The sequence below is a fragment of the Callorhinus ursinus genome, unplaced genomic scaffold (assembly GCF_003265705.2).
Source record: "Callorhinus ursinus isolate GAN/ISIS: 27379988/994484 unplaced genomic scaffold, GSC_fseal_2.0 scaffold6, whole genome shotgun sequence".
Taxonomy (NCBI): domain Eukaryota; kingdom Metazoa; phylum Chordata; class Mammalia; order Carnivora; family Otariidae; genus Callorhinus; species Callorhinus ursinus.
Window position 1 is genome coordinate 11255682 of NW_027397068.1, and position 26383 is coordinate 11282064.

The window sequence follows — 26383 nt, forward strand, 5'->3', positions numbered from 1 at the left end:
AAAGAAAGAAAGAAAGAAAGAAAGAAAGAAAGAAAGAAAGAAAGAAAGAAAGAAAAAGGGAGGCCTCAAGTGAATAGATCCAAATCTATCCCCCCAACCCCTTACCATGAAACAGAGTTCACTAATTGTCCTCAACTGCAACTTTAAAAAAATAATGGTGCTAATCAAGGCCTTATAATTTCCATAAAGGACATTTTTCAGAAATCTTCCCCCTGAAGTATTATTTCATTAGTGTTTATTAAGTCTTAAACACCAAGCACTAAAAATATCAACATAAAGAGAATACAAAATAGTAGCCTGCCTAAACTTGCATTTTGCATCAAATCAACATTCCTTTAACCTAAATAACTGAACCAAAATACCTCTACAAATGCAAACAATAGAGCATTTTCAGTCATTTTCATCTGTTGTTGAGCATGGTTGAGTCTAAGACCAAATGCTTCCCATTTCTCTTTTAGGAGTAACCCTAGAAAAGAATAAAGACAAGAATTTAACATACATTTTAGGTTGTAATACAGAGAACCAAACACAAACAAACAAAAAAACCAAAACAAAACTCACAGAAAAATCAAACATCTTAGACGTATAAAAAAATAAATCCAAATACTTATATAATGTTATGTGCCAGCCACTACAGTAATCAGTTCATTTATATGCATATGTACATTAATTCTTTCACCCCTCACAACAGCCGTTTGAAGTAGGTATCCTTTTCCCCATTTTACGGATGAGAAAGCACAGAGAAGATAACTAAGCTACCAAAAGCCCTTTGGCTGTAGAATCCAACTTTTTGGAAATAACTTATTTTCTAAGGAAATGTGACATACTGACCAGTAAGTGGTACCTGTACATCAATATTACCAACCATGTTTTTATGGAAATCATGCCTAGAATCACAAGAGCAGCAATATTTCATAATTAGTCATCTTTGCCCTAAGTCCTAGAAAGCTCCATTTTATATGGCTTCATTCTTCCCCCCACTCTTCTCCTAATTCTTTAAGGGAATCCAAGTTTGTCTGCCTGATGCACAGCAAAGCCAATCACGGAGACACCAAGTGTGCAGCAAGGATTTATTCAAAAGGCAGCTGAAAGAGGAGACTCCGGACAAGCAAGCCTCAAATCCGCCCTTCCCGAAGAAAGAGAGTCAGGAATATTTACAGGCAAGCGAAAATGGGTCTGGGTAAAATGTTGTTTCTGTGGTTTTAGTCTGCAGCTGTGCTTATTATTGGTCCCATTAATTCCTTGGTTACCAGTTTCAATCCCCACTGTCTTTTTTTTTTTTAGATTTTATTTATTTGAGAAAGAGCAAGAGTAAGAGAACACAAGCAGGAGCAGTGACAGAGGGAGAAACAGACTCCCCGCTGAGCAGGGAGCTCAACATGGGGCTCGATGCCAGGACCATAGGACCATGACCTGAACCAAAGGCAAGTGCTTAACCGACTGAGCCACCCAGGAGCCCCACCTCCCCGAATGTCTTTGATCATGATTCATTCTTGAGGGAATTGGGATGACAACAGTTCTAGCTACTTCCGCCTGAAACAGGGTGCAGTTTTGGGGTTTGAGGAATAAAACAACTTCGTGCCTTCTTGGAAATATTCCCTGGTACTTGGCTTAACATGTACCTTCTGCTTGACCAAAACAGTAGTTTCTTCTTTGGTTGTTTGGAGCAACACTGGAAAGCTGACATATACAGCAACTAGACAAGCTACTAAAAGCAGCTGAAGTCCTTTATGTCCATGCAGCTAATACACTTCATCAAGAATAAGGAGCTTTACAATCTGGGAAAGAGTTGTATACCCAAACGCTCTTTCTTGTCACTCCATCTCATTTTTCTGCTGTGGCTGACAACTGCATTATCACCAGTCAATTCTTTCACAGCGATGCTTGGAAGTTCTAGACGTTTGCTAAATTTGTCGCTGCTACTGGAAGTAGTCTCAAACACAACTGACTGGATTCTATTGAATCTCCTCATTCCTTTAAAAGCCAGCTGCCTGATCTAAGTTTTCGATATAAACTGGTTTTTCTTCAAAGCCAAATGGCATTAGTTCACTGTAGGGGTTGGCTTCTGACACCAATGACACTAGTAAGAAGGTGAATGCAGGAAATATTTAATTGTGGAGAAGAATATTCTTATATTATAGCAGGTGGATCCTGGAGTGCTAACACAGCACCTCCTACTCTGACCAGGTGGGTTCAATCAGCTTCAGTGGCCACTACCTGGGTACACCTCTCTGGTCTGTTTTTCTGCATGTCCATATACAGATCCTTGTGCAGGTAAAAAGCAGGAAATCTGGCCACTGTTCTTTTCCTCTATTAGAGACACAGCTGTTCTTACAGTGACATTTCAAGCATGTACAAACACCATCACCTGGTATTGTCTTTACTGCTTGTGGATTCAACCTGCTGTAAAGTATATAGCAAATCAGTAACCTCAAGTAATCACACTCATCTGTTAGTCTGTCTCCTGAAAAACACCTTAAGGTCTGTCGGGGTGGGGCACGTGGGTGGCACAGTCGGTTGAGCGGCCAACTCTTGGTTTCAGCTCAGGTCACGATCTCAGTCAGGGTCATGAGATCGAGCCCCAGGTTGGGCTCTCCACTCAGCACGGAGTCTGCTTAAGTCTCTCTCCCCCTGCCCCTCCCCCCATGCTCACTTGCTCCCTCTCTCTAAAAATAAATAAAACCTTAAAAAAAAAAATCTGTCAGGGCTCACAAGAATAGTTAGCAAATTTTTGTTCCAAAGATAGTGGATGAAATCGGTGCCCAAGATGTGCCACCATCCAAGGTTTCTTTCTCTAAGGTCAAAAGTCCCCTTTCCTTCCAACTAGCCCCATGAGCATGTACCAGGAAAGGGCTTCAGCTTTGTGGAGGAGTTACCACAGTATAGTGAAGCCATTATGTATGGTTATAAATTAACATTCTCCCCTTTTGACAAGAATTTTTTTCTTAGAAAAACATCACAATTCAACATTGTTTCTTCTTAGCCTGAGTTTAATTGTTCTGGACCTGAGGTAAGAAGTTTGCTCCATATTTCATAAACGAGTCTTAGTCTTGAGAATAGGTCAGTTCTGTTAAACAGTTGTCTTAGCTCAGGAGGCAGTCCTGCAGGTGGGCTCTCAAAGTTAGACCTGGTAAGGCTGCTAGGTAAGCAAGGTATCTGTAAGCAAGGTATCAAGCTGATATTTCCAAGGGGCTTTATCAGCTCAAAAAAATCAACCTACTTCCTTAAAGCCATCTGGTCACATTTGAGTCTATGCATTTCACCCTCAAATATGACATTCCAGTCAAAGCCTTGGTAATATAACCAATGTTTCCAGTGGTGTCCTGTTACAAGGAGAACAGATTCTTAGAGAACTTTTGCTTATAACTATAATTGCCATGAAAATATAAGAACTTTCACTGAGACTTTCTGAATTCTGGAGAAAAAAAATAAATGTTTCATATTTGTTTACAAAGGAATATTGTATTAAATTTCTGTGAGTCATTACTTAAGAGAAAAAGTTTCCTTAAATCCAGAACAGCAAACATTAGAGAGCCAATAATATTTCAAACAAAAGTCATAAAAAAATAATCATTTTTCTCAATTCTTTTATTCCCATGTTATTCTACTTGAATCCAGCTTTTTCATTAGTTCCAGAAATTTTTACCCAGTTCAGTTTTATGATCTTAAAGGTATCAAAAAACTATTTGTCAAAAGTCCTTTCCATGAATTGCCTTGAAGCTGAAACATATTTGCAAGATCATTAGAGTAAAACAGTAACTATAAATGACAAAAGACTAAAAAATGGCCATGGTTAAAGATCTGATCAGAGTTCCTTATACTGCAGCTGACAGGGAAATTTGGTTATTACTGGGGCACACAACATTTTAATAATTAGAATTACAAGTGATGACACTGTACTAGGATATATTAAAATCTTAGAACCTAGGATGGTTTATCATCATTTATTTGACAATGCTTCCCATGTAGTGACATACCAAATAAGCCTAATTAGTAAAAAAGACTTTATTCAGAAGTTGAATTTTGGGAAGTTTGTCAGAAGTATCAGAAAGTTTTGAAGCATATGCCAAAATAGGATTACAGATCATTGCAAAACCTAATTACCTATCTAGCCAAGGCAGCAATAAGAGATTCTAAAGGCAAATACAGAGGGTTACAGAGTTATTAGCAACACTTAGAGGATCTTTAATATTGAGAAGATTCAACTTTCTTAAGTAATAAAGGACCTAATAGAGACAAAACATAGAAATTTTGTTTTTCTAAGCAGATTACATTTAAGATAAAGAAAAACCTTTGTTTACAATTTATTAGATCAATAATCTAAGGAAACTACCATTTTAACATGAAAACCTAACTCCAATTTTATGCCAGTATACTTCTGATATTAACACTCACTCCAACAAAGATGAATTCTTTAAAAATTCATGAAGTCCCTTCCTTTTTCCTCCCTGTCATCTCCCATGTTGATATATACTTATCGGGATGAGGACATCCAGGGCACAGCGTGGATCTGATTTCTTGTGGTGGATGGCAGTGATGTGCTGACCAGAATCTCCATCAGAAATGAAGGGCTCTCAGCTATAGGGGCACTGCCAACAGTCCTCAACTCTGAGATGCCATCAGGGACTACCTCAACTGAAGACCGAAGAGGACATGCCCTCTTCCCAGGTGGTCACATCCAATGACTATTATAAAAGTCGAGCCCCAATTTTGCCCAAATTTAGGATGGTTCTGAAGGATAATCCAAATTTGTAACTCCTCAGAGAATCAGTTAAGGCTTCTTTTGATACTGTATCACTGTTCAATTTCTGCCTAATCTTGCTCTTACTCTCTTCTCTTCCCCAGGTGTTGATCACTCCCTAATAAACTTTACATACTAATATCCATAACCTTAGTGCCTACCATGCACAAAATTCCTTTCCAGAGATTCCCTTTTCACAAACCTTCTACAACTTTCCTTTTTATATTCACATTTTGTCTTCAATTTTCCCTCTTTAAATAACCAGTCTCACTTTCCTTGCATACAGTTGTTTCCTTTATCATTTTCAATAATTCTACGTATTAGAACTTTTAACTCTTAGAAACCTTAAATTTCCTGCTCAGCGAAGAGCCTGCTTCTCCCTCTAACCCTCCCCCCTCTCATGTACTCTCTCTCTCTCATTCTCACTCTCTCAAATAAATAAATAAATCTTTAAAAAAAAAAAAAAACTAAGTAGTAACTAGTTGTGAACTGTTTGTTGTACCAGCATTCCTTAGATTGGTGAATTTATGACATTAAAGAATTTTTAGAAATATAGGCCTTATCTCAGCATGGCACAAAACATGTTTACTAACCCAAATATCTTTAGTTTCTCTGTAATAAGAGGCCAAAATCAGATAAACCTACGTTTAGTAATGTTTTATCTTATTTAGAAACAATCTAGCTATTTAGTGACATCATTTAACTTAATAAAACTTTAAAGTTTTAGGTTATCAAAGATTTTGAAAGCTACTGAAAAGTTTACCTGTAAACCTTTTTATCTTACTTACATTTGTTTGTTCTGAACAGTTACATTTAGATTACCCATAAAAACTTTAAAAGACAAAGTCATTCGCCCAAGCTATATATATATATATTTTTTTTTTTTTTAAAAAGTTATATCAACTTTTTTGACTTAAGTAAATCCAGGCAGAATAAGAGTAATACTGATAATTCTAAAGACATGTCTATTTTAATTAAACCAACAACCTTAAATTAACTTTACCGAATATTTTTTCAGATCAGGTGAACCTGAAAAACTTGGGTTAGTTTCTGAGTTTTAAAATGCCCAATTCTCATAAGTACTTGCCTTCAAACTAACTTAAATAGCTCTCCTTTACAAACTAATTTTAGCAATACTATCCAGAGGTGGAGAAAATATCTCTTATTTACAACATACATGAACATGTATACGAATACACAAATAAGATGCAAACAAAATATTACAGGACAAATCCAATTGAGAGATTGTATTATAATTTATGGATTCATTAACTGATCTTTGTTATCCGGAGTCTAATGAACATTATGGCCAAGCAGTGTTGCAAAAAAAAAAAAAAAAAATCATCCTTTTTTCTTTCATAAGTTCGTAACTAAACAATTCCCCATTTTGAAGAATATAGCCCAAAGGGCTGCGTTCAGGAATCAAATTGTCATTTCCCATTTTCCAATTAGAATCCCAACAAAAGCTGCAGCAACAAACCAAATGAAGCCCCGAATGCCTCTGTGGGCACTGGTTTCTCCCTAAAAGTCAGGGCTTCACCAACTGAACCAAATGGCTTCCTAGTCAACCTTTTCCTAATCAGGCAAGAAAAGGAGGCTAAGAGAGCCAAGCCACATGGGAGGAAGAAATAAGCTCACCAAGACAGATCTGTCCAAACCAAAAACCATTTCCTTGCCACAACAGCTAAATTAAGCACGGAGGGCTGGCAGCACCCAGTAAGGGTGGGGCCTCAGGGACAATTCCTAGGACAAAGAGCCTAAGCAGCTGCTTGAACTTGTCACCAAATTCTCATTATCAGCTGGCGGCTCATGAACCACTGGCAAAAAGATCCTGGCTGGTTCACCAGATTGGTAACTAAACCCAAGTTCATGTGCCTGACACACAGCAAAGCCAACTGAGTACGTAGCAAGGAAAGGGGTTTACTCAAGAGGAAGCCAAGGGGCGCCTGGCTAGTTGTCCGTAGAGCACGCGACTCTTGATCTCGGGGTTGTAGGTCCAAGCCCCACTTGGGGTGTAGATTATTTAAAAATAAAATATTAAAAAAAAAAAGAGAGGCAGCCAAACAAGGAGATGGGCTAATAAGCCTCAAATCTGCCTTGCAGGGGAGCAGAGTCAGGGATGTTTAAGGGAAAACACTGCAGCCTCGTTTATTAGTCTGCAGCTGTGCTTAGTAGTCATGCTAACCCTTTGGTCACTGGTTTCAATTCTGCTAATCAAGCCCCAGCCTCATGGCCTCCCACTAGCAGTATAGGTCCTATTCTTACCAGTTTCACTTTCTTTTCCATCCTTGTTGACAGCCGACTTGTGAACATGCTGCATTAGTCTGAGGAGATCATGCCACCGTTTCTGCCTGTAACAGGTCTGAATGTGCCCCAAGAAAGTAAAGTTTTGCTTTTTGGAAAATGTCTGGGCAAAGAGTTCTTCAAATGCCTCCCGTAAGGGCAGCCAAATAAGCTTATGATCCACCGGTTTGTAACTGAAACAAAAGGTAAATGTAACTCACAAACTTCTGAAGTTAATAGATATTAGAAATCATGTGTTAGAATATAGGAATAGGTCTAAGATTTCATTTATTCAAAATCAGGAATAATACCCAAATACTTTTTGAAAAACCTAAAAAGTTTTATTTTTGGTTTCTTTTTTTTTTTTTAAAGATCTATTTATTTAAGAGAGAGAGCGAGAGAGCAGGAGGCGAAGGGGAAGGAGAGAAATCCTCAAGCAGACTCCCTGCTGAACAAGGAGCCCAACACGGGGCTCAATCCCAAGACCCTAAGATCATGATCTGAGCCAAAATCAAGAGTTGGCCACTAAACTAACTGAGCCATCCAGGCACCCTGATCTTAAAGTTTTAAGTTATAATCTATTTTCTTCACTCTCAGTGTTTGAAGGGCCTATACTGAAGGTAAAAACTAGTATTAGATAAATAGTATTAAGAAAAAAATTGGGGGGTGCCTGGGTGGCTCAGTCGTTAAGCATCTGCCTTTGGCTCAGGTCATTATCCCAGGGTCCTGGGATCGAGCCCTGCACTGGGCTCCTTGCTCAACGGGAAGCCTGCTTCTCCCTCTCCCACTCCCCCTTGCTTGTGTTCCCTCTCTCGCTTTGTCTCTCTCTCTCTTAAATAAATAAAATCTTTAAAAAAAATAAGAAAAAGAAAAAAATTGGAAATTCCTAGCGGGATAGTGAGAGGTATGTCACTTATTTTACTAACATGTTTAAATAAACAGCATGTATAGTACTTAGTAACTTTTTGGTCAATCTTAATAAAGTATGGTTTTTCAGGATATTTTAGAAGAAAACACAATATCTGAAATCGATTAACTTAAGCAAAGTGAGCGCAGCTCACGGCTTCTCAATTGACAGGGGGAAGATATTGCTCTTAAAGAGAAACAAAGGGAGAGGGGGAAGCAACAAAATCTTAGACATTGCAACGGTTTGTGGCCCTCCAAAGCCCAACGTTTTATTTCTTACTATTTATTTTTTTTAAAGATTTTATTTATTTGACAGAGACACAGTGAGAGAGGGAACACAAGCAGGGGGAGTGGGAGAGGGAAAGGGAGAAGCAGGCTTCCCGCCAAGCAGGGAGCCCGAAGGCAGATGCTTAATGACCGAGACACTCAGTCACCCCTATTTCTTACTATTTAGATTCTCTCTTATTCTTTAATATTTCTCTGGTTGGGGAGCTAGGAAATGAATTCATATAAATTCATTCATTCATTCATTCATTTACTTAAAGCATTAGGCTCCACATTCATTCATTCATTTAAAGCATTAAGCTCCACACCCAGCGTGGAGCCCAATGCAGGGCTTGAACTCATGACGCTGAGATCAAGAGTGGGACACTTAACTGACTGAGCCACCCAGGTGCCCCTCATATAAATTTTAATTTAATATTCAGCAGGAGGGGCGATAATGAAGAGTTGAGAAACACTGCTGTAGCTAAAAGTTGCTCAAGCAGCACTAACTGTTCCCAAAAAACCTCAAGTATACAATTTTCTGTAACCTAAGATACTAAATACTATAATTAAAGGACAATGACATAAATTTCATTTCCAGGAAAAATAACTTGAGAACCGAAACAATACCAAATATGTTCCAGAACAGTCAAGCACCATTAGAGAACTCATGGACACTATTTACTCATTAAACTGTGAGGGAGGACCCATGAAACAAAGTAAAACCAAGGCCCTGATACTGAGCATCTATCAGAGTCTGATTCCAGACAGAAAAAGAATGAGAACTTCAAACTCATTTACACTTACCAGTAAGCACTAACACATCAGTAAAGACATTTATTTACTCTATTTACTCAACAAAAATTTACTGAGTACCTGCTAGGTGTTAGGCACTGAGTAAACAAGACCCACAAGATCCTGCCCCACTGTAGCTTACAATCTAAAGAAAGAGACAATAAAAAAATATATCTACTATAAAACATTAAGTAGTAGTAAGTGCTATGAATATAAATAAAGGAGTGGGTGAAGAAGGCACTGGTAAATTTAGATATGATAGTCAGAAAGACTTTGTTAAAGACAGGAATTTGAAGACGGCCCAAATCAAGCAAGGAAAGGAGCTAAGCCAAACATCTGTGGGTGGCAAGCATCTAGGTGCAACATGGAAAAGTGAGTGGCTGGAACTCAGTGGCAAAACCAGACAAAGGAAATTATGTCAGAGAAGTGCCAGTGCCTGATTATGAAGGGCTTCAGAGGTCAAAAAAAAGCCTTTGGAATATACTCTAAATAGTGAGAAGTCAGTGCAAGGATTTGAGGCGGAAAGTGATGTGATTTGATGATACCTTTGAAGTATCATTAACTACTAAATGGAAGAGAGACCTTTGGGAAGTTAGGAGTAGAAGCAAAGATGAGAGACCTATACACTGGACCAAGAAAATAATGATGAACAGTAGAAGTAGTGAGGAATTAAACAAAACACATATTTTATTTAAATAAAATTGCTAGTCTAGCTTCCCCTCTTTTCCTTGGCGCTGCCTGTGGAGGTGGCAGCCATCTGTTACTGGGCATCATGGCTGCCCTCAGACCTCTGGTGCAGCCCAAGATCGTTAAAAAGAGGACCAAGAAGTTCATCTGGCACCAGTCACTGATATGTCAAAATTAAGTGCAACTGGCAGAAACCCAGAGGCATTGATAATAGGGTGCACAGAAGATTCAAGGGCCAGATCTTGATGCCCAACATTGGTTACAGGAGCAACAGGAAAACAAAGCACATGTTGCCCAGTGGCTTCCGGAAGTTCCTAGTTCACAACATCAAGGAGCTTAAAGTGCTGCTGATGTGTAACAAATCTTACTGTACAGAGTTTGCTCACAATGTCTCCTCCAAGAACCACAAAGCCATGGTGGAAAGAGTAGCCCAGTTGGCAATCAGAGTCACCAATCCCAATGCCAGTCTGTGCAGCGAAGAAAATGAATAAACAGCTTGTTGTGCACATATTTGTGTTAATAAAACCATAAAACTACAAAAAAAAATAAAATTGCTAGTCTAAAGGTGACAGTACAAATGGAACCCAAAGCTAACCGAGGCAGCAGAGTAATGATTAAAAACACACACACTCAGTACAGACTGCCTGGGTCCAAACATGAACCAGCCATTACCTTAACAAGGTACTTAATCCCCATGTATCTCAGTTCTCTCATGTGTAAAACCAGGTAATAGTCTGTGCCTCATGGTTGCTAAAAAGGCGAAGTGAGTTAACACAAATAAAGGCCTCCAGGGCGCCTGGGTGCCATAGTCCGTTAAGTGTCCCACTCTTGGTTTCAGATTAGGTCACAATCTCAGGGTGCTGGGATCAAGCCCTGCAGTGGCTTGTGGGGAATCTGTTTGAGGATTTTCTCTCCTTCTGCTCCACCCCTCCCCTCTTGCCCACTCTCTAAAATAAATAAATAAATCTTTAAAAAGTAAAAATAAAGGACTCCAAGTCATTTTTTAGTCTTTCCATCTTACACACAAAAATTATATGGAACATGAGTACATATAAGAATTAGCTGTTATAATTATCAACATTATTAACTGGCTCAAGTCTATTGAATTCATGAAAAAAGCTTATTCCTACAAATTAGACTAAAAACCATTTGTTCATTTAAAGCAGAGTATAGTGGCTGAAACAGTTAAGTAAATTAAAGTCAAATTTTCATATGATGAAAAAAATGAATCAACATATGTACACTTCAGAAAGAAAAAAATTAATTGTAACACATGTACTCAATGGAAACCAACCTGACACCTGAGAGAATATAACACTGAGAATGCATTTAAGAATTCATTTGAAAATAGTTAAAAACAAAAGAAAACAACTCTCTAAAACTGTAATATGTGAAAGAAGATAAAATAGCACATGCTATATAACTAAAATGATAAACACTCTTCTTCATTTTAGAGTCAGGATTCCAAGTTTAAGCGTGCACTTCTGCCCCCTCTCTTCTGTGCAGATGTTTCTATGGGTAGCAAGAAAGAGGACGTGAGTTGGTCGCCTTTCCATTTCTATGAGATTTTTAATTTTCCTCCCATCTTTTTATTTCCTTCATTGCCAACTTCTCCAAGGGTCCCTCCCCTTCTCTATACAGCTGTTTCTTCCTCGGTGGTTGCCCTTCCCAATCCCCTTCTCCACAATCAGTGCTGTGAACCCATGCTCTGGGTTTTGCCATTTAGTCCTAGACTTTCTCTTTAAGGAATGGTTTTATCTGCTTCATCTAAGTCCTCTGTGTCCTCTACTCTTTTTCATAGAGTCTCATCATAAGCTCTCCTCACCAACTCTGTTGGAACTTGGTTTAGTTCTCCACTCACAGGTAATCTGAAGGACTACGTTCTGCCTACCAGAATAACAGGGGCGCCTGGCTGGCTCACTTGATCTCGGGGTTATAGGTTCAAGCCCCACATCGGGTGCAGAGATTACTTAAAAATAAAATCTCAAAAATCTTTTTATTAATGAGTTAAAAATTAAATGGATGGGATCCTGGCTGGCTCAGTCGGTAGAGCAATTTTTTTTTTTTTTTTTGATCTCAGGGTCATTACTTCAAGCCCCATGATGGGTGTGGAGCCTACTTAAAAAAAAAAAAAATTAAATGAAGGAAAAAGATATACCAAGCCAATACTAATAAAAAAATAAGGGGGTACATATACTAACAAAGATCAGAAGGCAACCTATATAACATAGTTGAAGACTTCGATGATCTTTGAAACTTTACTTTTATAAAGTGTCTTTATTCTCAATAATCTTTTTAAAATCAATCTAAAGGATCCAGATTTGCAAAATAAATTAAGTCTATAAATTTCTTTCATTATTTTTTTACAATAGTATTTGATACATGTAAAATATGTTTAACACAAGTTATAAAACCTAATAAAGGGGCGCCTGGGTGGCTCAGTCGTTAAGCGTCTGCCTTCCGCTCAGGTCATGATCCCAGGATCCTGGGATCGAGCCCCACATCGGGCTCCCTGCTCTGCGGGAAGCCTGCTTCTCCCTCTCCCACTCCCACTGCTTGTGTTCCTGTCTTGCTTTCTCTTTCTCTCTGTGAAATAAATAAATAAAAAGAAAATAAAACCTAGTAAAATGGATGAAACCACACATCCCCAAAACAGAAATATTATCCTTTCTCTATCCCACCTCCCTTCAACTCTTGAATTTTGTTTTCCACTCCCTTGTCTTTTTAAAGTCATTTTTTAGTCTTTCCATCTTACACACAAAAGTTCATAAACAAGGAAGTCATCCATGCATCTACAGTATGTTATATGTTAAAAGATGTGATTTATACCACTTTCTAGTAATACAAAAGTATAGGAAGCAAGGCGTATTTCCAACCATACAAAAACTGAAGCACATGTAAGTTTTCTTTTTGATAACTGATGCTAACCTACGAACAAGGAAAAATGAATATATATTCTTTTTAGCAAGTCCACTAAAACAAAATTCCAGTTACCATATTCTGATTCCAACCTTTTTATATTATCAATTGCATCAGGACGCAAATGGGCATCTTTGTACTCACTACGTTTAAAACTACTTACAATGGCTGACATAACACTACGAATTCTTAGAAGAGACAGATACAGTCCATGTTTAATTAGTACAAGACCAGACATTTGTGTTAGGTATACATAACAGGAGAATATTCTTGAAGACACATATAGATACAAAATGGAGAGAAATACACGGTAGTAGAGATATACCTAGTTAAGTAACAAATTCTATATATTAGTAAGAATACATTGCCAAGTACCTCAATGAGGGAAAGGGGAGATTTACCAAGTACCTCAATGAGGGAAAGGGGAGATTGTCAATTAACTGACAGAAACAAAATAAAAACAAAGCAGAAAGATCACTGGGGAAAAAAATAACAAAGTGAAAGTAGAATTAGAGTAAGAGAGGTAAGCCTTAGCTAATTGATCTTAGGACAGAATATATATTTAAGAGCATTAAGTACATCATTACTCATATGTATAGAACAGAATATAAGTAATGGGCAAGAAAAGGAAAAGTACCAAAGGAAGCAGGATTCAAAGTAGCACTCTAACCACAGCAAGGAGGGATATAAGACAAAGAGAATGAAAATAAAAACCGCTGTAATGTGGCCCTCAAAAAAATAGATAAATGAAAACCTTTCTGGGAGACGCCATTAAGAGCAAAAAGGACAATAAATTCTACTTTATGCCTTTAAGGAATTTTTTAAGCAATTGTTTTGAATCAATGGGACAGATTCCAATATCGCTCAACATAAGCTATGCCAACAGCATCCAGCAGTTTTACGGCCTTCAGCACAAACTAAAATTGTGAACCGAACATATTCAAAAACACCAAGAGGGAAGAAGGGCATTTTAATGACCACACTGGAGTCCCATGAGCAGCATTTAACCAAGTAGAGAGCTACTTAACGTTTCAAAGATAATTGAACTGCAGGAGAAAGTCTAGCTCCAAGACACTGTGACTCTAGAATGTACGCTTTAGATAAATGACTGTACACACAAATATTAGTTGACTATATACTTGTTTTTTTTTTCCTCTCCATTCCAGCATGATCTTTGAGAGCAAGAACCTCAAGTTTTCTTTAAAATAAACAGAAACAGGGATGCCTGGGTGGCTCAGTCGGCTAAGCGTCTGCCTTTGGCTCAGGTCATGATCCCAGGGTCTTGGGATCGAGTCCCATATCCAGCTCCTTGTTCAGCAGGAAGCCTGCTTCTCCCTCTCTGACAAATAAATAAAATCTTTTTAAAAAAAGATTAATAAAATAAAGAGAAACATCCACACATCCAAGAGCTCCTCAATAAAGTCCAATAAATAACCTGCTGGAGTGGGGGTAGGGGTGCAAGTCTTTGAACCTTTTTCTAAGGCTAATTTTGAGCTTTAAAAGGAAAAACTATTTGTTCCTCAAGCAGTGAACACAAAATAACAAGAAAATTATTTTAAACCATACTTACCCCCCAAGCAAGTCTGCAGTGTCACTTTGTTGATTCATATTGACAACCCTCAAACGGTGGCCTTTTAAAAAGAAAGGGCAAAAGGGTCACTCTGAAAATTTCAAGACTAATTATATCCAGTGATCTTTAAGGATGTGTGGGCATAGGCATAGGGGAAATCTTTTAACGTACACTTCCTCGGATTCTCTTACTTTTAGGAATTTCAACCATCCAAAATTTTCACCTAACCCAGAAAGATATGTACACGAAGATTTATTGTGTATTATTGCTCTGGCATCAGATTAACTGAAAACAACAAAAAAATCCTTCAGTAGGGCAATGTCTATAAATGAGAATTAAATAAACATCCAGTACGGAATATTATTATTTAGCCATTAGATAGAAATGAGGCAGTTCTATTTTTAAAGATGTCCAGTTTACTTAACTAACTAAATGCAATAAATAGAGTATAATTCCATTTTTTCAACACAAAATGAAACTTAAATGTTTATATATTTGCAGACCATAGATTAGAACCAAAAAAAAGTTAATGCCAAGCCGTTAACAGTGGTTATTTCCAGAGGGAAAAAATTACATCATTTCCAAGGAAAAAATTTCCAGTGATAATTTCCAGGTAAAGTGGAGTGGTGACACTTTTTAAACTCCAGTATTTTGTGGACTTCTTATTGGGGGGGGGCAGTCCGTGTGAAATGTTTTTTTGTCTGGGAGCAGAGTGCTTCCCCTCTAAGTTACCTGTAATGTGAGCCAAGTACTGGACAGTAGAGGTTTTGCCCGTCCCGGTCTCTCCCACTAGCAACACAGGCTCCCCTTTGCTAACGCACACGGCCAGCTGTTCAATAAGAACAGAAGATGGCCTTGTAGGAGCAAAAGTGAGCTTCTCCCTGGGAAGGCGAAAACAAGTAAGCAGTCAGAGAGGGAGGCTACAAGTTTTTCTTAAGTGTTGTATTGAGGAACCAGATTTTCCAGACTCCACAAAAATGAGAAGACAACTCACAGTAGCTGTCTTCATGCTATAAAACAGATATCCTTATAGCCTATGAATTGCAGAATTCATTCATTCTACAAACATTGAGTATTTATACACCTGGTACTTTACTAGACTCTGGAGATTCAAAAGACCAATAAGATAAGACATTATCTGTACTAGCTATGTCATCTTAGGCAAATTACTTAGCCTCTCTTAGCCTTGGTTTCCTCACATGTAAAATTTGGATCAGAGTTACTAATTTGTGGTGGGTTGAATAGTTTTCCCCCAAAATTCATGTCTACCCAGAACCTATGACTGTAACCTTATTTGGAAAGAAGGTCTTTGCAGATATAATAAAGTTAAAATCCTATCATATTGGGTTTAAGGATGAGCCTTAAATCCAATGACTGGTATCCTTACAAAGTCAGAGAGAGATTTAGAAACACAAACACACACAAGAAAAAAGATATGACAATGGAGACAGAGATGGGAGAGATGTAACTACAGAGACAAGGAACACCAAAGATTGCTGTTAGCCATCAGAAGCCAGGAGGAGGCAAAAGCCTTCAATGGAAGTGTGGCCCTGCCAACATCATGATTTCAGACTTCTAGTCTCCAGAACTGTAAGAGAATAAATGTCTGTTGTTTTAGGCTACCAAGTTTATGGTAATTTATTATGGCAGCCATAAGACACTAATAAGTTAATTCATAAAATTATTTTAACCACTACATGAGAAAACATATGCAAAGCACTTAGCACAATATTAGGCGTATAGTAAGTATTTAATAAATGGTAATTAGATCTCAGAATCTTGTAAAATTCCAGCCTTCAAGGAATTAACAGACTAACATTAGGATCTCATTTGACTTCCAAGTGAGGCTTACTTTGCTAAATACAGTAAAGTGAGTAAAATAAAAAATACATCTTTGCTAGTCCCAAGTCCCTAATCACCCTCATCATCTCCTTCACCTATTAACATCTAATTTCACAGAATATACTTTAGAAAAGCACTGCTTCTTACCATCCTGCACAGTGGAGAGACCACCGTTCATATACATTTTGCTCGGACATAAGGGGCTGGACTAGTCAGTCCTTCTATCATGTTCCTAATGCCCCACAGTGCCAGACTAGTTGAATGTCTATTTACCTCTGTATGTGGACAGCCTCACTTTGTTTCCGTAGAAGCCGCACTCGACCCACTTGCACATCTAGTTCATTGATCACAATTTCCGGTTTATAAAGCTGACAGAAGAATTCGGCCTATGGGAGGGGACAGAGTAAAATTCTGTATTGTCTTAAAAAAAAAAAATTCTACTATGCTCTTCAAACATGTCCTTATCCCTGTGGCTTATTGTGCCTCTCTAATTAGCCCTTTACTAAGAAGTACTTTTTACGTCCAAGATAGGCAAGTTAGCTTTAATTACGTCTTTTTTAAAATTTTCTGAATTTCTAATGATTTTTAAAACATTGATCATGAATGCTTCCCTGTAATGGGTACTTTTTATTCACTTAAATAAGCCCATACCTGCCTATATCCAAAGTGAACACACTGACAAATTCCAATAGCAAATGAACAGAAAGTCCTACTCCTAAAATTTACAAAAAAAAAAAAAAATCAGTGATTTTTCTTCAGCTATGCTTTTCTCTGCTTTTGATTCTAAAATAATAGAGGAAACAGTGACTTGAATGAACCATGGTACATCTGAACACAAAGAGAAGCTGTGACAGATGCTTCCAGGATATTTAGCCAACAGCCGTTCCTCTCTTATCCTTGTCACCAACCCTAAAAACTCAGATTTTGTTTAGATTTAGGACAGGAATGAAAGGGGCAGCAAAGTTTTCGGGGAAACCGAATCTCTCTTCAACCAAAGGGGATAAATATTGATCAATCTAACCCAGTTGTGATAGTTTCATTTTTTTTGCCTACTATATTTATTTAAGCCCCTTTAGTAGGTGTTGTGACCTGCAGCTAAAATCATCCCAACAGTTTCAGAATCCTAAGGAGCACCTCTATTTCACTTCCTGACATAAGGTTTTTTGAGTCCTCATTTATTTGGGAATGCCAGGTATCTGCCACAAATGGGCCTCAGACATTTCTCTAGCTACCATCACCACTGCTGAAAGGCTCTCTCTTCCAAAAATAGATACTTTGAAATAAAACAAGAATGGCAAAATATTAAAAATGTCAGCAATGAACCTAAGTACTATTCTTTGTGTACTATTCTTGGTGTCCATTGTACTATTCTTGGTGTCCATTGGTACTACTCTTCAATTTTTCTCATGTCTGACATTAACAAGAAGTTGGAAAAAATCTAATCATGCATAAAACTACAGACAGAGGTGTTACTAAAACAGTTCCAGTCCTGAGTCCACAATCTACGGAATAACACACTCATTAAAACACTGGAGAAAATAAAGCATGCATGTGATATAAGGCACAAGATGGCTCACTTTAACAATGTAGAACACATCAGAACTACTTATCTAAGAGATAGTGAGAGCTTTATGTTCATGAAAGGCAACAATGAAACTACCAACTTCACAGAGGAAGCAGTTATTGCAAAGGAACCGTTTCCAGGTAAGGACCAAAGACTAGCAAGTAAAATAAATATCCAGCTTCCTTTCAACAAAGAAGTAAAAATAGCACTACATACCTTTTTCTTGGAAATGTTCAATTTGCTTCCAATAATTTCTGCCATTTTCAGTTTGCTTGAATGCTTAGAAAGCATTGCTGTGAAACAGTCCAGAGCCTATTAAAATAACCAAGGTCATTGCCAATTGATTTTTTTAAATACTACATTAATAACAGAGCACCACTATCCTGGACACAAAAAGAACAAAAAACCCAGCAGGAACATTTCTGTAAGACTAAGGAGAGTAGAAATAAGGTACCAGCCCTAGACTCAAGGACCCTACCATAATAGAGACAAGGTACAAACAAATGTGAAGGCTTTACTATCAAAATATTGGTCAATTAGGGAAAAAAAAAATAGGAAAAGCTTCATTTTACAGGGTGCCTGTGTGGCTCAGTTGGTTAAATGTCTGATTCTTGGTTTCAGCTCAGGTCATAGCTCAGAGTCCTGGGATCAAGCCCCACGTTGGGCTCTGCGCTCAGCAGGGAGTCTGCTTGAGGACTCTCTTCCTCTCCCTCTACCGCTCCCCCTGCCGCTCACTCTCTCTCTCTCTAAAATAAATCTTAAAAAAAAAAGCATCATTTTACAAATCTGAAAAATAGAATTAGAGTTAATCATTAGGTCTATGGTTTCATGGGGGAACTAACTCTTAAACCATGGAAGTAACACCAAAAGATAACTTTCTAGCTGTAAAGGAAAACTCCTGATGTGCAATAAAAAGATCACATCATCATTACCCTAATCCAGTACTCAATTTCAGCAACTACTGATAGGCCAACCAGATATGTGTCTTTTTTTTTTTTTAAGTAAAAAATGTGGGGCTTAAACTCAAGACCCTGAGATCAAGAACTGAGCTAAGGTCAAGGGTCAGACGCTTAACCGACTGAGCCACCCAGGCACCCCCAGATATGCCTTCTGATGTAATGAAATATACAGTTTATATCACCACCGAAAGTAAATTCTACCCAAAAAAGTCTGAATTTGAATACATTAAGCATTTTGCTAAACTTCTATTATTTACAGGGAAGACAAGAGCGAAAATGAGAACAGAAAGGATACCATGAATGTGGTAAACAAAGAATACATTTGATTCTGCTACCACCAAGTGTAAAGTATCAATAAACTTAATGTAAACATTTAAAAAAAGAGAGAGACTTTATCCAGTCCTTGCCCCTAATACCTGGCACAGAGCTTCAAAAACCCTTGGAATTACCAGGAGTAAGAATTATCTTTTTTTATTCACTAGGGCCCTTTTGGACCATATTGAGTTTATTAAGCTAAGCAAGGTGACTTTCGATGGGTCTTTAAGTGTTTAAGAGAGGGGCTGGCCAGGCCACAAAGACCAAGCACTGACTGAGAGGGTTGAAACTTTCAGCTCCACCTCTAACCTCTGGGGAGGGAGGAGAGATTAGAGATTAAGCTCCATCATATAGCCAATGACATAAGACCTAATGCTGGACATCCAAAGCTTGGAGAGCCTACTTGTTGGTGGACATAATGATGTACCAGGAAGGTAGCACACCCTAACTCCACAGGAACAGAAGCTCCTGTGCTCAGAACCCTTGGAATTTTGTGTCTTCCATTTGACTGTCTTTAAGTTACATCTTTTATAATAAACCATAACCTGTACTGTAAACATAGTGCTTTCAGTGAGTTCTGTGGGTTGATTATTGAACCTGAGAAGATCGTGGGAACCTCTGAATTTACAGTTGGTAGGTCACAAGTGTGAGTGGCCCCCAAGCCTTGCAACTAGAGTCTAAAGTGGGGGTAGTCTTGTGGAGGACTGAGCCCTTGAAACCATAGGGTCTACACTAACTCCAAGTAGTATCAGAAGTGGTTTGAATTGCAGAACACCAGTTGGTGTCAGAGCGACAAAGAAGCAACCAGATAAAGCCAGAAAGTGGAACATTTTGCAAAATTGGTCTTATCTTTTCAACAAGGTAGCGCTTGCTTATAAAGGAGGGAACCTGATACAGTAAAAGCATTCTTAAACTTATATGCATAGAAAAAGATCTGGGGGCACCTGGTTGGCTCAGGTGATAGAGCATTTGATTCTTGATCTCAGGGTCATGAACTCAAACCCCATGTTGGGTGTAGGGATTACTTAAAAATAAAATCAAGAAAGAAAAGAAAAGAGGGGAGGAGAGGAGAGGAGAAGGGAGGAGCGGAGAGGAGAGGAGAGAAAACAAAGGAGAGCGAGCGAGATCTGGAGGGATAAACACCAAGGTGTTAAAAGTGCTGGGGAATATCTAGATGTGGGCTATTTTTATTTTACCACTTTGCTTTCCTATATTTTCCCATTTTCAACAATACATATATATTGTTTCTATATTAATAAAATGCCTGTACACAAATGTTCAGAGTAGCATTACTTGTGATAGCCAAAAGGTGAAAACCACCCAAATATCCATCAATGAATAAGTGGATAAACAAAATGTGATATATCAATACAATGAAATGTTATTCAGCCATTAAAAAAGAATGAAGTACTAACTCATGCTATAACATGGATTAACCTCGAGAATATGCTGAGTCAAAGAAGTCAGATACAAAAGTCACATATTGTATGATTCCACTTATATGAAATACCCAAAATCAGCAAATCTATAGACAGAAAGTTATGCCACAGTTTTATTTCAAAAATACAAAACAAGGTTATCTCTCAGAAAGATGAGAAATTTAGGAGAATGAGAAAGCAAGTTCATGGGAGTGAAGAATAAGATTCAAGGACTGGCACACAGCATTTCAGGGCTCAGCTCACTTTAAGTGTAAACTCCAAATGGGGTTTCTATCTGCTCAAAGTAACTCTGCCAAACACAATGAGACTGGAAGCCAAATTGGATCACTACTCTCCTCAATCCCAGCTGACAGAAACCAGAACACTTTATTTTTTATTTTTTTTTGAGAGAGAGAATGCACACACATGTGCACACAGGAGGGGGAAGCAGAGGGAGAAGAAGAGCGAGAATCCTAAGCAGGCTCCATGCCCAGGGTGGAGCCTGATGTGGGGCTCAATCTCACAATCCTGAGATCATGACCTGAGCCAAATGCTTAACCAACTGAGCCACCCACGTGCCCTTAGAAACCAGAACACTTTGTAATCAAAACTGGTCACTGTTTTAAGAGCCCAGAGATCTTCAGACAGTACCACTTTTATTTTTAAGCAAGCAGGAATAAATCTCTCCCTGTTCTCACTGAATACGACAGAGTTGTAATTCAATGGGGTTTCCTTCCCACACAACACATTTTTTGCCCAAGCCCAGCATACAAGGCTATACTTTGTAACCCCCACATAAATTTCTCTGGACTAAAGCAAAACACCCTACTAAGCAAGTGGAGGGATCAGACAAATACAACTCTATCAAACAGACTATGAAATTATATGTAGAAACAAATACTGAGCATTTTTTTAAGCAGGCTCCATGCCCAAAATGGGGCTCGAACTCATGACCCCAAGATCAAGAGTCGCATGCCCCACTGACTGAGCCAGCCAGGTGCCCCTAATACTAAACATTTTAGAAACATTTTATATTTTACAACATTATTAACACCTGGGAGATTTTCTTTTTGTTTTATCTTTAATTTCAGTGTCTGTTTTACTCTATCTAAACTATACTTATTGTAATTCGTAGTAACCTGTTTCAAAACCAAAAAATTTATTATGCTGAATTAGTTTTAAGACAACATTAATTCAGTTTTAACTAGCTAGGAATAATAAACACAAAAGAAAAATTCTGATAGCTGCCAAGAGACAGAAAATAACAATGAAAATCAACAGCCTTACACAGTAGAAAGAAAACAAACAAGAAGACTCTATCTTACCTCTTGAAAAATATTTAAGGATGCTGATGAAGACAGACTGTCAAAACAATGGACAATCCTATTACACCAATTCAGTAGATCCCTTAAGAAAAAAAAAAAGCAAGGAAATAAAAGACCACAGGCTAAAGACATCAAAAGCATCAGAGTTAAATTTAATCCACTTAAGTCTGGAGAACACCTAACAATGAAGTCTTTCTGTTTCTCTGGCATTGTAAAGATAAATAGTGCAGGGAAAAGAGTAAGTGAGGGGTCCCACCTACCAGTAAGTGACCTATCGCACATTTTACCCCAATCCATGCCAGACAAGGATGGGGGTTGGGCAACTAACTCTCAGGGGAGTTGCCCATTCCTAATGCTCACTTCTCAAAGGGCAAATCAACAACCGAGAAAAGAAAGCAAAGCAGAACTTACTATATACAGCAAAATCCAAGGGTCTTATTTAAGACCCCAACTGTCACAAAAGAAAAGCTAGTGAAAGAATTACGTCAGTTAAGTAATCTCAATCTTGGCTTTTAAAGTTATTTTCCTTCCTCCCTCCCTCCTTACTTTCTTTCTTTTAAGTAGCCTCCACATCCAACGTGGGGCTTCAATTCATGACTCTGTGATTAAGAGTCAGATGTTCTACTGACTGAGCCAGTCAGGTGCCCCCAAAGTTATTTTTTAAAGCTAAAATAGCATTACCTTTATGAACCTTCCTAATCGTTAACTGTAAGGTCTGAAAACAGGATCCAACACCATGAAGCAGTCCACAGGTCTAATTTCAAAACCGGACCTCTCTTAATCATTCAGTGCTAGCTGCTAAGAACTTTTAAGGGAAGCAATTTTTAAATTATTAACTCGAGGGACGCCTAGCTTGCTCAGTAGGTGGAACATGCGACTCTTGATCTTGGGGTTGAGCTCGAGCCCCACGATAGGCGTGGAACCTACTTAAAAAAAGAAATAAATTAAGTATCAACTCAAAAGTGCTTAATCCAGTACCTTAGAGACAATTCTCTTCCCTCAAGTCTTGGTCTTTTGTTTTCTCTTCTGGCTTCTGAAACTTCCTCAGGTGCCTGTTCACATGTAATAGAACTATCACTGCCAGAGAGATGTTTCTCTCCAGTAAGTTGGATGTAAATGTCAAGCAGGTGATCAGTTACTGACAAGAGGCTGGGATATCTGTTCTGAAGAACCTGACAGAGGGAGGGAAAAAAAGCAAAGAAAACTTAGCAGCAGACACAGTGATTTTTTTTTTTTTTTTTTTAAAGCACAGGTAAGAGGAGCCTGGGAGAGGGTGAAGCAGGCTCCCTGCTGAGCAAGAAGCCCCATGCAGGACTCTATCCCAGGGCCCTGGGATCACGACCTGAGCCAAAGGCAGACGCCCAACCGACTGAGCCACCCAAGTACCCCGATCTTTCTTTTTTTTTTTTTTAAAGTAGGCTCCACACCCAGCATAGAGCTCAACACAGGGCTTGAACTCATGACTCTGAGATCAAGACCTGAGCTGAGATCAAGAGTTCGATGCTTAGGGCGCCTGGGTGGCTCAGTTGGTTGAGCGACTGCCTTCGGCTCAGGTCATGATCCTGGAGTCCCGGGATCGAGTCCCACATCGGGCTCCCTGCTCGGCGGGGAGTCTGCTTCTCCCTCTGACCCTCCCCCCTCTCATGCTCTCTCTCTCTCACTCTCTCTCTCAAATAAATAAATAAAATCTTTTAAAAAAAAAAGAGTTCGATATTTAATCAACTAAGCCATCCAGGCACCCCATTCAAACACAATCTTTCTAGGCATAAGATGACTGGAGTTGGCAGCAACAGAAATGTAGTTCCTTGTGCTCCCCATGAGATCAGCTTAGGAGATTATTTTATTTCCTAAATAATGAACCTAAGAGTTTTAGCCACGAGTCACTTATTCAGGAGAGTGTTATTAGAATTTATGAGTAAGTCCAGAAGCTTAAGAATAAGGGAACTCTTCAAGGTAAACTATCTAAATGTGATATACATCATTTAAGTGAGGGGTGAATTCTCCTGTTGTGCTTCCTGTGAGCAGAATGACTCACAGTTGCTCGTGGCAGGAGTGGAAAGATGGAAAGAAGGAGCAGTCAGTGATGTTCTCATCCTTTCAATCCCCAACAAATCACACCTAAATGTGAACTTAGGACCTCTTCTTTAAAGAACAGAATGGCAATTTAGGAATGAATACTAAACATTGAAATTTCGACAACTGCAAAACAAAGAGCTGCACAATGGCAGAGCAATACAACAAACACCTAGTGCCAGGCGGAATGGATCCTGGGGACAAAGTGGTGAACAAGTTACTGGAGGAACTATTGTTGAGGGCAGCAAAATGGGGACAGACAGACACAGAAATAGACAAGTGGGAACTAGAGTGAGCTACGAAACTCCTAAGTCCAAAATAGGCTGCAAACTTATAAAATCACACTGGTAAGAAAAGGCTTCTGGGAGATTACATGATCAAGCTTTTTCCAGTAATACAGTGAACTAGACACCCTGAAAACCCCTCTGCTTATAACACTTAAAATGCTGGATAAAATATTTGATAAGGTTGTCTTGTGTCACTTATTTATCTAAAAACTTACACAAAGAAAGAGCAAAGCATCCCTCCCATGCCTGTATAATCACTGACGGCATTATTTGCTATGCTCCAAGATGAAATGTTGCAGAATGGGAAGCTTTCCAAGTGAGGGGATAGATATAAGGGGAAAGTGGGGGTTAGCAAGGTAAAGAGAGGTACACCTCTTAATGTCTGAGGATAACCAGCGATACCACAAAGTGAATCAATGTAGAAAATCTAAAAAATAATTAATCTCAATTTGCATTAATACCCAAAACAAACTGTGCTGTTGAATGTGAAAGACCTTAGTTACAAAACAACTTAGTAAATTTTTAAAAAAAGGATCTTTGGAAACAATTGAGGAAACTTGAATATAGTCTGAGAATTAAATGGTATTGAGGCATTACTGTTCATTTTATTAGGTATAACAAAGTTATTGTGATTATATATGAAAATGCCTTTAAATTTTTAGAGATGCATTAAGTATTCAAGGATGAAATGTTATGGGGTTTGCTTTCAAATATATTGGCAAGTAAAAAATACTAGATGAAGTTAATGCAGTAAAATGTTAGTACATTATTTAGGCTGATGAATATTTCGGTGATTCATTATACTATTTCCTCTCTTTACATGTATATCTGGAACTTTTAATAATAAAAAGTAAAAAAGAAAAGCATCAATACTTTCCCACTGATAACCACATACCTCATTCAGTTCTGTCTTATCCATGTTATCCATGTGAATTTTCATCCAATATTTGTCTAGCAGAGTAGCATGACTATTTAGAGGTCGGTACCAATTTCCTCCACAGCTCAAGAGCCTATATTTCAAAATTTAAAAAAAGAATTACACAAAACTCCCAATTTTAACCTTTAATTATGCCTCTGGGTAGCCCTTGCTAGACATTATCTCATATATGAATAACACTCACAACCCCTTCTGTTGCCAGATACCAGTACGTTGGGCTCACAGGGCAGATGATAAATGAAAGGCTGCCAGTTAACCTAAGTCTGACTCTTTTCCTAAGGGTATATAATAGAGCTTGAACCAAGTTATCACTGTAAATGATTATATTAGGTGTTTTGATCTTAAGAGCATGTTTCTCTTCCTCAAAACACAACTTCAGGAAAGAGAAAACATAATCCAAGGCCCATAGCCTTAAAAATAAGTTCAGTGCTTATTACCAAAAGCCACAGTACTCAAAATTATTAAAAATTTCAAGAAGGAACATTCATTAAACACATACTCTGGCCAAGCCACAAGCTTACACCTAGACCACTTAATGTAATGCTCACAACTTTCTGAGGAAATGGTACGCTACTTTTCTTCTTATGCATAAAAAGCAAGAATACTGTCCCCTGATCACTCAACTATGACTACAAATGTCAGAGCCAAGAACTGAATTCAGATTTGCCTGACACCTTTCTACGATGGAAAATTCATGTTATTATAAAATATAGACATGGACATATACTAAGTTTGCTTAGGTTTTATTCCTTTGTCGATGCTTATATTCAATTTAAAATAGGAATGAAGGGGAGTGCCTGGGCAGCTCAGTCGGTTAAGTGGCCGGCTCCTGATTTCACCTCGGGTCATGATTTCAGGGTCCTGGGATCCAGCCTCATGTAGGGCAACACGCTCGGCAAGGAATCTGCTTAAGGATTTTTTCTTTCCCTCTTCCTTTGCCCCTCCTCCTGCTCATGCATACACGCTTTCTCTCAAAGATAAATAAATCTTGGGCCGCCTGGTTGGTGCAGTCCATTAAGCAGCCAACTCTTGGTTTGGCTCAGGTCATGATCTCAGGGTAATGGGATGGAGCCCCACGTTGGGGGTCCATGTTCAGTGTGGAGTCTGCTTAGGATTCTCTCTCTCCCTCTGCCCCTCCCACTCGTGTGCTCACTCTCTCAAATAATTCTTTAAAAATAAATTAAATAAATAAGTACATAAATCTTTAAATAAAATAAAATAGGAATGAAGGGACATCTGGCTGGCTCAGTCGGTAAAACATGCAACTCTTAATCTCAGGATCATGAGTTCAAGTTTTGGGCACAGAACTTACTTAAATCTAAAAAAGCTACAGTAATCAAGATAGTCTGATACTGGTGTAAAGACAGACAAATGAACAATGGAACAAAATAGAGTCCTGAAATAGGACCCAGATCTTTTAAAAAATAAATAAATAAAATAAAATAGGAATGAAAACATTGGATCTGTCATCAGTTCCAACTGATCTTGCTTTAAGTGG

General features: G+C 38.4%; 1 protein-coding gene across 2 annotated transcripts in view; it reads right to left on the reverse strand.

Annotated features, from left to right (window-relative positions):
* Positions 1-26383, reverse strand: part of MDN1 (midasin AAA ATPase 1) — a 158028-nt gene that overhangs the window by 110513 nt on the left and 21132 nt on the right. For both annotated transcript variants that reach the window (XM_073893610.1, XM_025862627.2), the window contains exons 9-17: positions 24844-24958; positions 22567-22760; positions 21589-21670; positions 17788-17883; positions 16281-16393; positions 14898-15046; positions 14166-14226; positions 7007-7218; positions 363-466 (exon numbers count right to left, since the gene is read on the reverse strand). In XM_073893610.1, the coding sequence (XP_073749711.1) occupies positions 363-466; positions 7007-7218; positions 14166-14226; positions 14898-15046; positions 16281-16393; positions 17788-17883; positions 21589-21670; positions 22567-22760; positions 24844-24958 (1126 nt within the window). The remainder of the gene's footprint in view (positions 1-362; positions 467-7006; positions 7219-14165; positions 14227-14897; positions 15047-16280; positions 16394-17787; positions 17884-21588; positions 21671-22566; positions 22761-24843; positions 24959-26383) is intronic.